The sequence below is a fragment of the Morus notabilis genome, unplaced genomic scaffold (genome assembly GCF_000414095.1).
Source record: "Morus notabilis unplaced genomic scaffold, ASM41409v2 Scaffold702, whole genome shotgun sequence".
Taxonomy (NCBI): domain Eukaryota; kingdom Viridiplantae; phylum Streptophyta; class Magnoliopsida; order Rosales; family Moraceae; genus Morus; species Morus notabilis.
This window is the reverse complement of record NW_010365327.1, coordinates 237395-253022: the sequence shown is the minus strand read 5'-3', so window position 1 is coordinate 253022 and position 15628 is coordinate 237395. Positions and strand designations below refer to the sequence as shown.

At 33.7% G+C, this 15628-nt stretch overlaps 2 protein-coding genes across 2 annotated transcripts; both read right to left on the bottom strand.

Moving 5' to 3' along the window:
• Positions 1 to 2793: 2793 nt before the first annotated feature.
• Positions 2794 to 3299, bottom strand: LOC112093494 (non-specific lipid-transfer protein 1-like). The gene is made up of 2 exons (XM_024172054.1): positions 2950 to 3299; positions 2794 to 2803 (listed from the first exon to the last, which is right to left on the bottom strand). The coding sequence occupies exons 1-2, from the start codon at positions 3297 to 3299 to the stop codon at positions 2794 to 2796; spliced, it is 360 nt and encodes a 119-aa protein (XP_024027822.1).
• A 1751-nt stretch (positions 3300 to 5050) lies between these two features.
• On the bottom strand, positions 5051 to 10987 carry LOC21395907 (N-acetyl-D-glucosamine kinase). The gene is made up of 7 exons (XM_010107862.2): positions 10679 to 10987; positions 9596 to 9743; positions 8793 to 8984; positions 8048 to 8176; positions 7320 to 7489; positions 6684 to 6814; positions 5051 to 5391 (listed from the first exon to the last, which is right to left on the bottom strand). The coding sequence occupies exons 1-7, from the start codon at positions 10893 to 10895 to the stop codon at positions 5314 to 5316; spliced, it is 1065 nt and encodes a 354-aa protein (XP_010106164.1). The 5' UTR covers positions 10896 to 10987; the 3' UTR covers positions 5051 to 5313.
• Between the last annotated feature and the right edge of the window lie 4641 nt (positions 10988 to 15628).

Below are 15628 nucleotides of genomic sequence, written 5' to 3'. Positions count from 1 at the left end.
ATGATGTATATTTTATTTTTTTTATTATTTATTTGATAGGTCAATGTCATGATATTAGTTCAGAAATACCATGATGTATCTTTGGAGGACTGGAAGCAAGATTCTGGCCAACCACACACACATATATACTCACATAAAAAAGTCATAATCCATGCAATTTTTCTCGAGTTTAATTGATTCATAAAATTCATTGTGCCATCGTCAAAATATGGTGTTTTAGGCCTCGTTAACTTCACGGATTCGAGTTTTCAATTCGAGCTGAGATGTGATATTTTCTGAGAGTTTTTTACTGTAGCAGAAAAGTTAGATGCGACATTTTTCTGAGAGTTTTTTACTGTAGAAATTTAAAACTGAAAACTCGAATCGATGAAATAAACGAGACCTTAGATTTAATCCAATCGCTTTCAATACCAGAACCCTACATTTTGGAAGAAAACTAATAAGCATATAGGGATGTAAAACATATTGAAATAAGAAGGAATTCACGATGATCATGGGAGATTTTTTAGTACGTCTAGCTTATTGGTAGGTCAGGTTTTTAACTGTTAGATTTAAGTATTTTTTGACTTTTACGTGATTTTATATAGATCTGATGAACAAAAAACTCTAATTTTAAATTTACATTTTGTGAGAAAATTAATTGATGAAAATTTTTTATTTAATTTTTTATGAAAGAAAAATACTCACAACTAGAATCACGAGTTTAAATGCGTAAAACAAACCTAACTTTGTGTGAGCGCAACCTTATTCTAGTGCAAGTTCGTGCTCATCTCCGTGCTTGCTTGAGTTGAACTTCATTGCTTATCTAACCATGTCTAAATAAATAAAGCTTGAAATGAACAGGGTCTTAAAAGCATTCCATTGATTGCAAGATTTTTAGACAAACTCAACAGGTCCGTTTGGTTAATGAGTTTAAATCAATGATTCTTGCTTTTAATATTTAAAATTTAAATTTTTTATGAGAGAAAAACACTGTAACAGAATTAAAATTATGAGTTTAAACGTATGAAATAAATGATGTCAACTTGTAAATAATTGGGTCCTTCTACAGTAGGAGTTTCTACCAATAATGCTAGTTTTTGACAATAAAATTTAATCTAAATCACCTCAAATCAGAACCGGCTGAAGGTCTAGACATGTAAAGCACTTGCCTAAGGCCCCATTTTTTGGAAGGCCTCAAATTTTTTTCCTAAAAAATAGGCCTATATTTTAGCCACTATCTTATTTTAAAAATGAAATTTGTATTGTTTTCATCTCCTTATCTTAGTGTAAAGCTTTTTTTTTCAGTCTCTCTTTATGTTTCCGGTTCTTTTAAACTGTCGAAGAGATTTTTGGGAATTGGGAGTATCCCAACGTCTGTATTTGTATTAAGGAAAAACATTAAAAACAAAAAACAAAAAACGAAAAACTGAAGAGCCTTAAAGAAAAAAGAAAAAATTATTAACAAAAAAACTCAATCGTAACTCTACTCTCCTTTCCTGTTCTCACGTTTCATCTTTATTTATTAGAAAATAAAAAATAATAAAAAAAACAGCTATTCTTCTTCACATGGTATCTCTTCAATCTCAAAACAAAAATCTTTTCTCTAAGATCTCACAAGGCTGTATGGCCACTATCTATCTTCCCAGTAAATCTCCAGGTTATATCTTTCTTACTCATTTCTTATTTACTTGCTAAGTATTGCTTTTTTTATATATATAATTTTATTTAAGCTATTTTAGTACTTTTGCTTCACAAAAGGCATGAAAAATAAATTTTTGAATAGATGCTTCTTTGTTTATTTTTTTATATGTTTCGTCATCCTGTCAGGTTCTATGGATTTTTGGTGAATGCTTCGGGCCCGTTTAGTTCGCTGATTCGAGTTTTTAATTTGAGTTGAGATGTGATTTTATGTAAGAGTTTTTTACTGTAGCAAAAAAATTAGATGTGATTGTTTGTGAGAGCTTTTTACTGTAAAAAAACTCGAATTTTAAACTCGAATCAGCAAAATAAACGGGGCCTTCATTTGTCACTCAAGTATAGAAGCATGCTTACTATTGGCAGAGAAGCTTTTCATGAGTTTTAACATTGTATTTTCAACAACAATTATAGCATTGAACTTTGTTGTAATCTTATTTTGATTATTACTTTCCTTTTGTCTTAGATACAATAAGATATTTTGTTATATTGAATAATAAAAAAAAAATTTCTTTTTCTTTTTTCTTATTTCAAGGTAAAATGTTTTATTAGAAAAACCTTTTATTTAAAAAAGCCCCTTTTAAAAACTTCACTTAAGGCCCTAAAAGTAGTTGAGCCAGTATTGCATCAAATTAAATAAAAAAAAAATACAGAATAAAACAGTTTTAAACAGAAATTCATTTTCTCAATCCCTATCCCAGAAATCTCCTTATTAGTTTTAATTTTTCTCTTTTATCTTGTCGTATTAGAAGCGGGTGTTTTGCACGTAAGACTCATGATGAACAACTTAGCTATACAAATTCATCAAGGCAAATATGGCACAAAATATTTAAAAAAGAAAAAAAAAAAGTGACCTCAGCAAAAGAAAGGTATCTTTCGAATCGGAATAACAAACTTCTTTTTTTTTTTTTTTTTATAAAAACATTAATAATATTATTAATTAAACTTTTTATTTTTATTCATTAAACAAGATACATATAAGTATCCGAATACCCCAAATATAAAGCATGACTCTCTCACGAGAACCACATAACAAAACAACGTCCAAAGCTAGATGTATAGCCACCAAGAAGATAGCCCAACACCCTTTATTCTTCACTCCATCGCTGCCTTGATTCAGTCAACACTAGAAAACCAAAACAAACAAGAAAGCAATAAGCAAAAGATGGAAGTTATACAAAACTAATAAGAGAACAAAAATAATATTCCTACACGACCGTCACGATTCGGTGAGTACTCGTTATAGTAAAATTAACGACAGTACAAACTTACTTGTTGCAGTTGACATTCCTAGAGATAGGAACGCTAATTTGCACATTACATCTAACGGGAAGGTTCTTGGCTGCATCATCACTCAATCCGGCTAATGACTCAGCGGCTCTCTTGACACATTGGCAGGCCGCCTGTCGGTCAGCCTTGGTAGGAGTGTTTTGCTTGATGCTCGCGACACCATTGCAACACTCCACCGGGGGTTGCCCGGTGGTGCCCTTCAAATAGTCAAGGCAGGGCCGCAGGGCAATGTCCACTTGCGCGCAAGTTATGGCCTGCCCTGGCTCTGCCATGAACACCATTGTCATGACTACGACAACCAACATGACTGCAACAGCTGAGGCCTTCTTCATCTTCGGTTGTTTGAGCTGACAACTAAAGGGCTTTTTGTTTATGCTGTTTTGAGCACTTGGAGCTTTTATTTTCTTCTTTTGCTTTGTGTGTTTTATGGGGGAATTTTGAGCGTGTATTTATAGTTGTTTCAATGTGGGATGTGTCCAAAAGAAGTGATGAGGGTAAGTGATGTTTAGTGTGAGCGATGATGAGGCAGCGGTTATGTGAAACTTTGGATTGCTTACACTTGTGAAGCCTCAAATGTCACCTGGCAGAGCCAGAAATAGTAAGGTGTAACAGCCTTGGTTTGTATTTTTCAATGGGGTGATTGTTACTTCTTGTGCAAGACACATATAGATGATAATGCTTTTCCTTGGAAGAAGAGAGGAGCTTTTTGATTATGTTACAAACTCTAGTGAAAAAAGACAATGTCTCTAAAGAAGAATTTGTTAGGGAACGCGTTGTTTTTGTGATGTGCGTGTCATGGTGAGCAAGTTCTTAGCAGCAATGGTGAAAAAAATCTGGTTTCTCATATCTGTCGATGGCCGAAGCCAAAACGGTAGCGTTTTGAGGGAATTGATATCAGCCACCTCTAACTTATAAGAGGAACAAAAATCAGAGGATGATTTACAGGTATGAACTTTGACTGAGCAAAGAATAATATGTATCCTTAAATTTGGCCTGAGTTTTGAGGTGACTAAAATTAAAATGATTGGATTATCTCTAATGCAAATGTTAATGTCAATTATATATTTATATGGTACGTTATTTTTATTTTTGCGTTTATAATTAAAATGAGAATAATACCCAAAATACCTCACGTGTTTTGTCAAAATACCACTTTAGCCCCTCTTATTATACAAATACCCAAAACATCCGTTGTATTTATAAAAACATACCAAAACACACCGTGAAATAATTATATTTTTTTAAGTACTAAGATTATTCTTCCTAATCTTTATTAAATACAATTTAAAACATGATTGAACCAAAATATTAAATAAAATCAATCTTAAAAAAAAAAAGAAAACCTCTTAAAATAATTGAAGTATTTCGTGAATTGAAATATTTATTTGAGCATTTTTAAAAAATTTTAATTTAACATTTTAGTTAAATCATATCTTAAATGGCATTTAATATAAATTAGAAGGGTAATTATGACACTTTTAAAAATTTAATTGCTTCAGGGGGTGTTTTAGGTCCTTTTTTATAAATACATGGATGTTTTGAGCATTTGCATAATAAGATGGACGAAAAATAGTATTTTGAGAAAACACAAGGGGTATTTTGTGATTTTCCCATTAAAATGCTATACATGAGTGAATGACATGCCATATCCAAAGGTGAGTTTATGCATTAATAAAAAATAAAAAAAAAAGGAGAGGAATATTTCCCTTTCCTTCTACTCATTGAGTTTACTTGATAAATTAGAAATGAAATTCTAGTTCCTAATAATATATACTTGAATCATCTCTTTCATTATTTATCTTTTTTTTTCCCGCCAACTCCTTTACCTTTCCTGTAGTCCATTATGAATTATGTATTAGTAACGTGCCCTAAAGCACCATTATTATCTTTATTGATAAGAAAGGGAAAATGAAGAAAAAGGACAATGTACGGTAGAAATCAATTGATCACAAAACTGGAAGAAATTTTATGATATTGTCTTTAACCTTAACCAATTTCAAATGACACCTTCCAACCACGCTAAAGTTAAATCCTCAAGACGTCACCAGAGAAGAAGACATTGAATATACAACAATTAGGGGGTGTAAGCAAATGACGGCCTTATCATAATTCAAACTATTACCCTGTTCACTGGTATATGAATAAGAATTCTGATACACATGAAACTGTCACAATATTTGCATGGACTAAAAATATACATCCAAAAAAATTTCGCCTGCCAAAACAATTGGGCAGACCATATACCAATACTACATGGGTAAATTTGATAATGACTGCGTGTTCCCACTTTCTTGATTGTTTTTCCTCTGTACAATTGAAATTGATCGACCTACAAATCTTCAATAGTCAGCTTAAGTTTCCTCTCAGAGATTCTTTCATGAAAAAGTTCCAAGCTAACAACGCCGCACCAACTGCAGGCTCCACCTGGTTTTGAGTTGAGGAAAATAAATACACGGAAGTTGTATAAAACACACATGTACATGTACAAAGATATTACATGTATAAAAGCTCAAAAGATGCATTGAAATCCATCTATCATGCATTCACATTGGGAGGTAACCACCACAGGAAGTTTTCATCTGTTCATGTATATACACGGGTGAATTAAAGGAATACCACTTTTAGAGAATCGGTATTCGAATGATACCACTTCCGTAGAAAATTTAAACCTAATGTACAGTATATAATGCGCTAGTACCTACAGGGCCACGTTTACTGAATTTTTTATGGTACAGCATTTATCAATGTGCTACCTCATTCTTTTAAAGTTAAATAAGAGAATGGCCCAATACACCTCCAATCCATGTACAGGTGTGGTTAGACCATTCTCTTCATGTTCCACCCATAGTGACGTTTTCCCTTCTTCTCATTGGACTTTATATGCAAAATACTTGAGGGAAAAAGAGACAAATACCCTTAGAATGTATTGGTCTTAAATTTTTACCCCTTACACTTGATTAATACCCTTTAGTCAAAGAATTATATCAATCAAAAGGGTATTAATCAAGAGTAAAGGGTAAAAATCTTAGAACAATGCATACAAATGGTGAATTCACCAATTTTCTCAATACTCAACTCTCAAATGTAAAGGGTAAAAATCTTAGAACAATTCATTCAAAGGGTAACTTCACAAATTTTCTCAATACTCAACTCTCCATATTCTAGGCCCATTTAACCTTTTCCCTTTTTCCCTACGGAGACTTTATATGCAAAAAACTCAACTCTCCATAACGAAAGGAAAGAACAATTAGGCCACTCTTACAATTTTTCAAATGCCTGGAAATGGGTTTAGATTGCTAAATAGAAGCAAGAGTGTCCATATTAAAGTATAAAACTATTGTTGGCCCACCTCCTAACAGCTTAAGCTTTTAGGATTGATTGGTAAACTAACATGGTATCAGAGCGGGAGGTCTTGAGTTCAAACTCCCGTAATTGCACTTTTTATTCCCATTTAAATTGTCATCATGTGTTGGGTCTTTAATATATCTCGGGCTTAAATATTCACGTGTTGGGCTTTCTAATTAATTTACCCACATGATTGCCCATTCTCCAGCCCACACGTGAGGGGGAGTGTTAAAGTATAAAACTATTGTTGATCCACCTCCTAACAGCTTAAGCTTTTGGGATGGATTGGTAAACTAACAGTCCACCAAATACAAAACTACAAACAGCCCCAAGTTAACATAGAACTACAAGGAAAAGGTAAACAAGCTTACCTTAGGCCTAATTGCAATTGTCCCCGGATAGTACTTAGAGATGCACCTTATGACTTCTTTTCCTATATCCCATCTTTTATTTGCCTCAAGAACACCGCCAACCATGACAAGAGGAAAGGAGTGTTTTCCATCTGCAATATGTTTTATGCACATGATATCAGTATTGACACTAAAGACAAAGTCCATCACTGTAGTCAAGCGAAGAACTCTATAATAACTTTCAACTTCCAAGTACTATAATTTTCATTTTAGAAATTAGCACCATATGAATAAGGGATTCGAAATGTTATGATGGTTCATTAACTAGAATTTCTAATTTTCCCTAGTGCTATCCATACATGCATAAGATCTCTTGTCAAACGTCAACTGAGCTTTACTCCCATCCAACCAAAATAATGAAATTCACAGCCTCACTATCTCCCCTCGCTCTCCTTCCCTCTCCCTCTCCTTCTCCCTCTCTCTCATGACGCACACACAAAGATATTCTAAGGCTGTCAGATATGAATACTCTCTCTCTTCTGGTTAGTCCATCCGAATCAATGCCTTACTTGATCGCGCATGACTTCAAGCCTATATCACACAACAGAAATCCAAGAAAGATATCTCATAATCTCATGTCAGATCTGAATGCAACACCTTCACCACACAGGCCGAGTCTTTGCACAACAGCTTTCACACTTGATGCCAAGTCGTGGACTGAATCATATAAAATCCTATTTGCAACATCGTCGCCAGCCTCAGCACAAGATACGACAACCGGGACAAGTGCTGCAATGCGAGCCCAAGATGGATCTGCATAAGTCCACCTACATTCCAGTTGGGGAAAAAAAATAGATAAGAGCAGTGACCGTATATCCAAATGTATATTACACGTGACACTCCGCATTCAATTTACCAAGTATACTACAGCACATATATAGAAATCATCAACTTCCCATATACACAGAGGATGATGGGGAAAATACATATCATCAAAACTTTGGATTAATTTCATACCACAAAAAGAATGGTATTTCAACTTCTACAACATAGATTTCCTCACATTTGTAACACAAATTGGAAAATATTAAAGGCACTATTTGGCTAATGGAATTGAGCAACATCAAACAACATTGATTACATCCATTATTTTACTGTTACAGGAGCTTCAATTTTCATGCAAATAGCATTTCTTGACAAAGGCCGTCCAAGGGACTGCTAACAAACAATTTAAAGATTGATGAATTGATGAAAACAAACCTTGTGATTTTATGTTCTCAAAAGGATGGATAAAAGATTGGATGCAGAGTAAATACCAAATGAATACTAATAAATTCAATTTACCACATAAGTGACAGCAAGAAATATATGCTTCAGATACTTACCCGATCAGTTCATCGGGAGAAGAAAGGCCAAGCGTTTCTAAAATGCTAGATGTAAGCATTGTTTCTAAACCACGGCCGTCGTGGGCCTTTATCACTGCAGTTAATGCCTGTGCAGCTATTCCATATCCACTGCAAAGACATGACATCCTCTAAACCAAAAATAACCAGAAAGTGAAAAGAAAAGTTGAATGATGAATAGAGAAGCAACATTTAGACCATAATATAATTTTAAATATGGCTGATAAAAAGAACCAGTGTAATGGTGAAACAAAGAGTTTACCCAACAAATGCAGCCGGATAAAGCAAATTTTACTTTTAATATATTGTGTTTGGTCTAGAAGTTTGACCGTGCCCACATTTTCTTCCACATAAGAAAAAGTCTCCTAATTTGGTTGAGCTATAGAACGAGGGCCCAGACTTGAATTGCATAGGTAAAATAGCCCCATAATTTTTGCTAACATTACATTCTGTGTGTGTCTTGTTGAGATGATATCAGAATGGGACTCATGAATCATAAAAAGATTGAAATTGTTAATGATTTATTGGCTCGCAACGTATTCGGGATACTTGATTACTATCTAATGCATATTATACATTGTATCGAAATAGAATTACTTTTAGTATGCCCTAAATCCTTTACCAATAAAGAGTACCAACTCGCATAGTCTGGTATATGTGTGTGTGCGCGCGTGTAAGACAAAGAGAGAGAGAGGACAAAAATTGAAAACAACTCAACAGTCTATACCTTCCCCAATCACCTAAGATAGGCCCCGCTCCAGCAGCTCTAGCTTCTCTGCCATCTTCTGTGAATCCATAAGCAATAGTCCCCGTACCAGCTATCAAAACACATCCATGGAGTTTTCCCATAGTGCCACTAGCAAGTGCTGCCACAGCGTCATTCTGAACATATAGTCCTACATGGCTTGGGAATATATACCTGTTAACATCAAAATCCAATTTAAGAATTACTTTTTATAAAGAGTGAGAATTTGTTTTTCTTTTCTCGTTTTTTCTCCTTTTTTTCCCCCAATTATTGGCCAGAAAATTAAATTTCTACAGCTAAAGCAGTATGTTCAGAGAACAAAAAAGTGCAGCGATCTAGGAAAGAAATTTAAACCACCCATTCCTAGGTAGCCCATGCAAAAGGTCATGCAAAAAATAAAAAAAATAAAAAAAATTGAGACAAGAACAAAAATTGAATTTGAATCTATGAACTGATACAAGCAAGATGGACGCTATCAATCTACTATCTCTAAAAATTCCTTTGCAAACAGAATCATATACCAAATAAGCAACTTCTGTTAAGAAAAAAAAATTTGTTGGCCAACTAATAGAAGGAAAATTGTTTTCCCTTTTTCCACGGTCAATGATTATGTAAACGTAAATCACGAAAATAAGAAATTCTACACAATGAAAAGGATGGATTACAGGAGATTAGGCCTCTTTCTTTTAGATTCATGTTTTTAGGAGCCAATGCGAGACACAGGGAAGGGTCAATAAGCATAGAAAGTTACTAACAACCCAACAAGAAATAGGTAGTACTAGTACCTAAGCCAATTCAGTATTCTTTGCTGGTCCGTTGGATGGTTTACACCAGAGACAGCTAGACAAACAGCTCGTACCGCAGATCGGTTTGAACCCGACTTCAAAAGTGCATCTGCCATAACTTTCTCCAACGTTTCCCTGGCAGCAGCTTCTAGAAGAGGTAGAAAGGATATCATTATAACAAAACAATCTTAATACTCGCCAACACTTTGCACGACATATATTGTCATAAGTCATAAAACCATATCGCTCTTCACTGAGTAAAACGAAAACCCTTAAAGAAAGTAAGATAGCAGCTGTTAGGGAACTACATTGCAGAACAAGCAGTAGTGCATAATAAGAAACTAGATTACCAAAAAAGAAAAAAGAAAGGAAAAAAAAAAAAAGCTTGCAGATTCCGTGGAATGAGAAAGACCCTCCAAACAAAGCTCATACATTATAACAAAAGGCAGAAAAACAAAATTAAACCATTCTGGAAACTTAAGCTAAATACAAAATATCTACACTTCTAAGTGATAGTTCACATACTAAATACAAGAATTTCTACCAACGACACTCACAAACCAGTTATTAAGGTAATCGCATCTTAGAATCGAATATTGATCAGAAAGGACCATATTAAGCCAACTTTACGACCACAAAACACTATCTTAAAAAATACATGATAGTCGTTGACAACAGTTGATTGCAAGTGATCTCGAAGCAATCAAACAAACGACAACTGGTGCAGAAGAAGGACCATAAATTAAGCAAAATTACCATATGCACGCACACAAAAACATCATTCAAATCCAGAAAGGTCTAAAACATCCACCAAAAAAAATAATGCTAGCCTCGTATGGAGATATTTCAATTCAGTGAGGTCTAAAAGATCAAGCTAGTTTTTTATGCTGAGCAAGAAATAGAAATCAAGCTAATTACGACGAAAAAACACTTTTAGTCAATTGACTTGCAAGCGATTTCGAACTTTGCTTTTTGCCGGAAAAGTGATTTCGAACTTACGACGGAGATTATGAAGACAAATTTGTAAAATTGAGATTGCAGAAGAAGAAAAGCGAAGAAGAAATGGAGAGAGGCGAAACTAACCGCCGACGCTGTTGTGGTTGGAGCAGCCGGCGACGGCGCGGGCGAGAACCGGCGGAGGGTCGGAGGGAGAGTCGGAGAAGGGGATGATCGGCATGCAAATGCAGACGGTGGAAGTGGTGCCGCCGTCGAGTCCCAGTATCACGTCTCCGGCGCCGGCGACCACCGGCATTTCGTGCTCGAAGTCCCAAATTTCGCCATTTCTGTTCCTCTTCTTCATCGCCACCGAAACGAAAGAGATGCAATTAAAAGTCACTTGAAATTCAACTCAATCAGATCATAGAAAGTAGGCTTTTTGGTTTTGGTTTGAAATGTTGCATTTTGATTTTGATTTGGGTTTGAGTTTGATGATTAGAAAATAATGAATTAAAATGGTTTTCAATTGTGAGTGGGGAGTTTTACTAATATTTTTGGATGAGGACGGCTAATGGGCCAAATGCTTGTGGTTGGGACTTGGACTCTTTTGCTTCACTATTCACTATTCAATATTTAATATTTAATATTCATTTTCAGTAAGATAGATATGAGATACAACAATCTGAACAATGTACTCAAAACATATAATAAACAAACAAAACATGGGAATAAAATATCAAAAGAATATATATATTTCTCCTTTTTTTTTTTTTTTTTTGTCTTAGACTGTAGGCTTTGAATACTTTTTTTTTTTTTTTTTTTGTGTGTGTGTGTATGGAAATACCATTTGGATTCGGTTGGATTGGAAAATGTTACCCAAAAAAAAAAAAAGAAAAGAAAAGAAAAGAAAATTCCTTATCAGTTTGTCAAATTTGGTATACTTTTGTTGATGTGATCATGTGAGCCAATTGATGGTAACTTCTGAGGTAAAAGGGAATTGAGTTGTTCTTTGCGAAAAGAAAAGAACTGGGTTCGGAGTGAACTGGCTAAAGGTTAAAAAAGAGCTTTTGCACTAGAATATTAAGGTACTGTGTTAATGAAATGATTGTGGTTGGGAATGATAAGCAATTAGAAAAATTAAAAAAAACAAACGTTCGCTAATTATTTTTTCAAAGTTATTTGTGAATGCCAATATGGAATTAGATTTCCTAAAAGGAAACATGTAACTAAACTGTGATACATTTCCTTTTTAATATAATCACAAAACGATTTCATTTAGACACATAAAAAGGCTAGAGACAACAAAACTACAAAAAGAATAGAAAATTAATAAACTTACTCTTAGAAATGTATAGGTTTATATTTTAAGAGTAAGAAGTATTAATTAATACTTTTTGTTTACTAATATAACATTTAATTAAAAAAGTATTAATTAAAAATAATCGGTAAAAATTAAGATCCATATAATTTAAGTAAGTATTTATCTCATTTTTCAGTATAAGAATATCTTTTTGGTAGAGCTTTTTTAAATTTGTTTTAAGCCCAAAACATAGGCAAAATTTGCGAATTGGTTAAATCCGTTGTTTTCAGATTGGATTAGAGGTATGATTTTACAATTCGAAGTAATGGATTAAATTATAAATTGACCCATAATCTGTGTGATCCCATTAGTGAACACTCTTACTAAACATTTATTAAAAAGTCACGACTTTTATTTTTTTTTTCTACTGGGTAAAAGTAAAAGTAGAAGTTCCACAAAATAGACACGAAATTAAGAACTTACCAATAGAGGTTTGCAAAATTAAGAACTAGTTGTCATTAGCACAAAATAGAAGAAGAAATCGCCCAATGATTAAGGGGCTGTTTGGTTGGAGGATTCAAACCATAATTTGAATCATGGTTCATAATTTGTTATAGTGTTTTCTCTCATAAAAAATACACGTAAATAAAAAATAATTCTAATCACATGATTTTAATCTATAAATCAAATGTCTCCTAAATTTATGTACCACGACATTGCTAGCCTTCCTCACGAGGTAGCAGGACAGGAAGCCTTAAGCAACCCCCGAAACCTACTGAACTATGCTGTTAGCATGCCCCTCTAAGGAAACATTAGCAGGAAATTATGCCAACGCCAACCAAAAAGCCCCTGCAAACTAACAATTCGGGAATAAATGGAACAAAAAATGCTCTTTTGATATCTTCCTATTAAACGATCACCCTTTTTTTATTTTTGGAACAAAAGATCTCAAGAGACGCAGTTTGATGAAATAATAATAATAATAATAATAATAATAATAATAATAATAATAAGAAGGGGAAAGAATGTTTAACAAAATCCAAAAGAGAGGGATCAATGAATTGCCAAATTATATTTTATTGTAGAATACCAAATGTTTGAGGTTGACAGAAGTGGGAACTATGGAAACAAATGTGTAATTTACTAATCTTGTTGTGTTTATTATAGGATGATGTGGTATGATATGATTGGTTGAACACTGATTAAGATACTAAAATTTAGACAGAAGATCTGGATTCGTATAAAAGTATTTTAAAATATGTTTGGTTTAACACATTCAAGTCAGTGATTTTGATTTATTAGTGAGAACTTTATGAGAGAAGAAATTTTTAAATTTAAATTCTTTGTGAGATGCAAAATATTGTAATAAAATCAAAATTATAGGTTTGAGTATAACAACCAAACGATACCTTAATCTATACTCAATACTACAGTCATCCAAAAAAAAAAAAAATTTGTACGATATTTAATATAATCAACTCATATATCTCTTTATTCTTGTCCTGTTATTAACACGCCAAATCAGTAAGTTTAGGAATTATGGAAAGCAATACGTTCCAAGTTAATTACTTAATTTGACTTTTACCAAATAGCCAAACTAATAAACAACAAATAGATACTTGACAGTGCCTTACTTGTTTCCAATTGTCAGGTTTGAAGTTCATGGTTGAGACTTTGTTAGATTCAGATTCCCCCAATCGAATCCAACAAATTCATAGCTGCCAAGGACGAGCAGAATAGGTCTCAGGTTTAAAACAGAAACCGATAAAGCATGAAAACAATTAGATGAATGCTATTTGCTGATCACTAAGATATAATTATTAAATGTTGCATTGTTTAGAGTTGATCGAATACACATTTTAGCTACCAATACGTTTATATTATTTTCATTTAGACTTTAGTTTGGTTCTTAGGACGAGTCTATGGTACAAAATTTCATGCTATTAGACAAAATTAAGCTCTATATTGAATTGCGTGGAGCCTAATTCTAGTTAGTTGGAATTAGGAATTAGAAATTTAAGAAAAATGTTTAGAAACACCATCAGTATTAAGAATCACTATTAATAGAAAGTAAATCCTATTAATAGATTCCACACTAAGAGACTTACATTATATTATAGAGTGTTGCTGAGCACTACCGATGTCTCATAAAATTGCTTGAAATTTAATTCTCAATTTTAGACCATAACATTCCATGATCGGACAAAATAAGCTTAGTTTTCTATAATAATGCATCCGCTCAAAGATTAGACGTCATCTGATTCGAAGCTTTGTAGGAACAAATTACAAAACATAAAATATATGGGATAAGGTAGGGGTAGATAGCAACAAGAAAAAGACGATAAGTTGGCGACAATTCAGTGCCTAATATTCAATTGAACACAAATCCAAAAATTGAAAATCATGCAAATAAGAGTGATTATTTATTTATTTTTGGTTGTTTTCTTTATAACTTTCCAAATTACCTACTGTTGACGGTGAATTTTCGTCAACAAAAAAAAATCGGGTTACCTCCAGGTTTCCCGCCAGGTTACCGGCTTTAATTGAAATTATATCTAAAAGTTTTGTGCCGAAGGTGTTTGTGGTATTTTTTGTGTAGTGAGCAATATAAGAAAAAATACTTAAAATAGAAAAACGCACAGAGTTTATAGTGGTTCACTCTTATAAAATGAAGAGCTACATCCACTGTGGTTGTTTATTCCTTTTGAGATTGTTACAATTTACAAATTGCTCTCTCGTTCCTTTTTTCTCAAGAAAGATCAACCTTTTATCCGTGTGAGGTTTCTCTCCTTTTATAGCCGAGCTTCCTTCGCTAGAGGGATTTTCTCCTGTAGGCTGAACAGGCACTCAAGTGGTCTGCCTTTCTAGGCCCAGCCCGTAGGCCACTAATCACTTTTTGCGCACTGTTCACTCATCCGATTAGTCTTCCATTACAGCTCTGTGCACAACTATAACCCTTTTCTGTCCCATGTAGGGGCGGTTTAAGGGTCTGCTGGTTCGCGAATCGAATTCGGGTGCGGAAGCGTGGGGAAGGCAGATCGTGTATAATAAAAATTTTCATAAAACTTTTGAGATACTCTATAGATTATATTAATTTATGCACGAATAAATTAATCGCATTAATTTACATCAAGAATTCAATCCGGAAAAATACCTGGAAGCTGACTCGGATGATAACTTGAATTCTTTGACCACGAACAGTCCTTGCTCTAGTCTTTGTGTTTAGAATATCAAAGTCTTCCACGTCAATTCCTTGATTCCACGTAGACGTGTGTGTGGGCACACGTGAGACAAAAAAAAAGTTTCTTAAACACTCGAATTTCCACAAACACCAACGCATGCACGATGTGGAATTTTTTTGGAGAAAAATTTTGCTCTCTTTTCCTTGCTATGAGAATTTCGGCCACCTCTCAATTAGGGCTGAATAATGTGTTCAAAAATTGTCTCCACAATTTTCTATCATTCTCATATTTAAAGAGTAGAAGTCAAACTTCAAAACAGGATCAAATCCCTATCTCCAATTTTGAATTTCGAACCGAAAAATCCCTTCCCCTTCTCCTCTAAATAGCCAGCCACCCTCTAGGGTTTTATCCCTGTATGTGGCGCCTATATCAGATAGGGAAGGAAGAGATTTTATCCTTTATCCAGTAGTCTAATTTTAATTCAGATTCAAATTCGAATTTAAGTCAAACTTAAATTCATTTGAATTCTAAATTGAACAACTTATCAAATAAGTTTAAATGGATAAATCTAGATATGTTCAAATTCAAATTTAAATAATCACATTATTTAAATAA

Coding starts and splice junctions, on each gene's coding strand:
- LOC112093494 (XM_024172054.1), bottom strand. CDS start 3,299: ATGAAGAAGGCCTCAGCTGTTGCAGTCATGTTGGTTGTCGTAGTCATG.
- LOC21395907 (XM_010107862.2), bottom strand. CDS start 10,895: ATGAAGAAGAGGAACAGAAATGGCGAAATTTGGGACTTCGAGCACGAA. Junction 8,177..8,792: donor ATCTTAGGTGATTGGGGAAG/GTATAGACTGTT, acceptor ATGTCTTTGCAG/TGGATATGGAATAGCTGCAC. Junction 5,392..6,683: donor CAATTGCAATTAGGCCTAAG/GTAAGCTTGTTT, acceptor ACTCAAAACCAG/GTGGAGCCTGCAGTTGGTGC.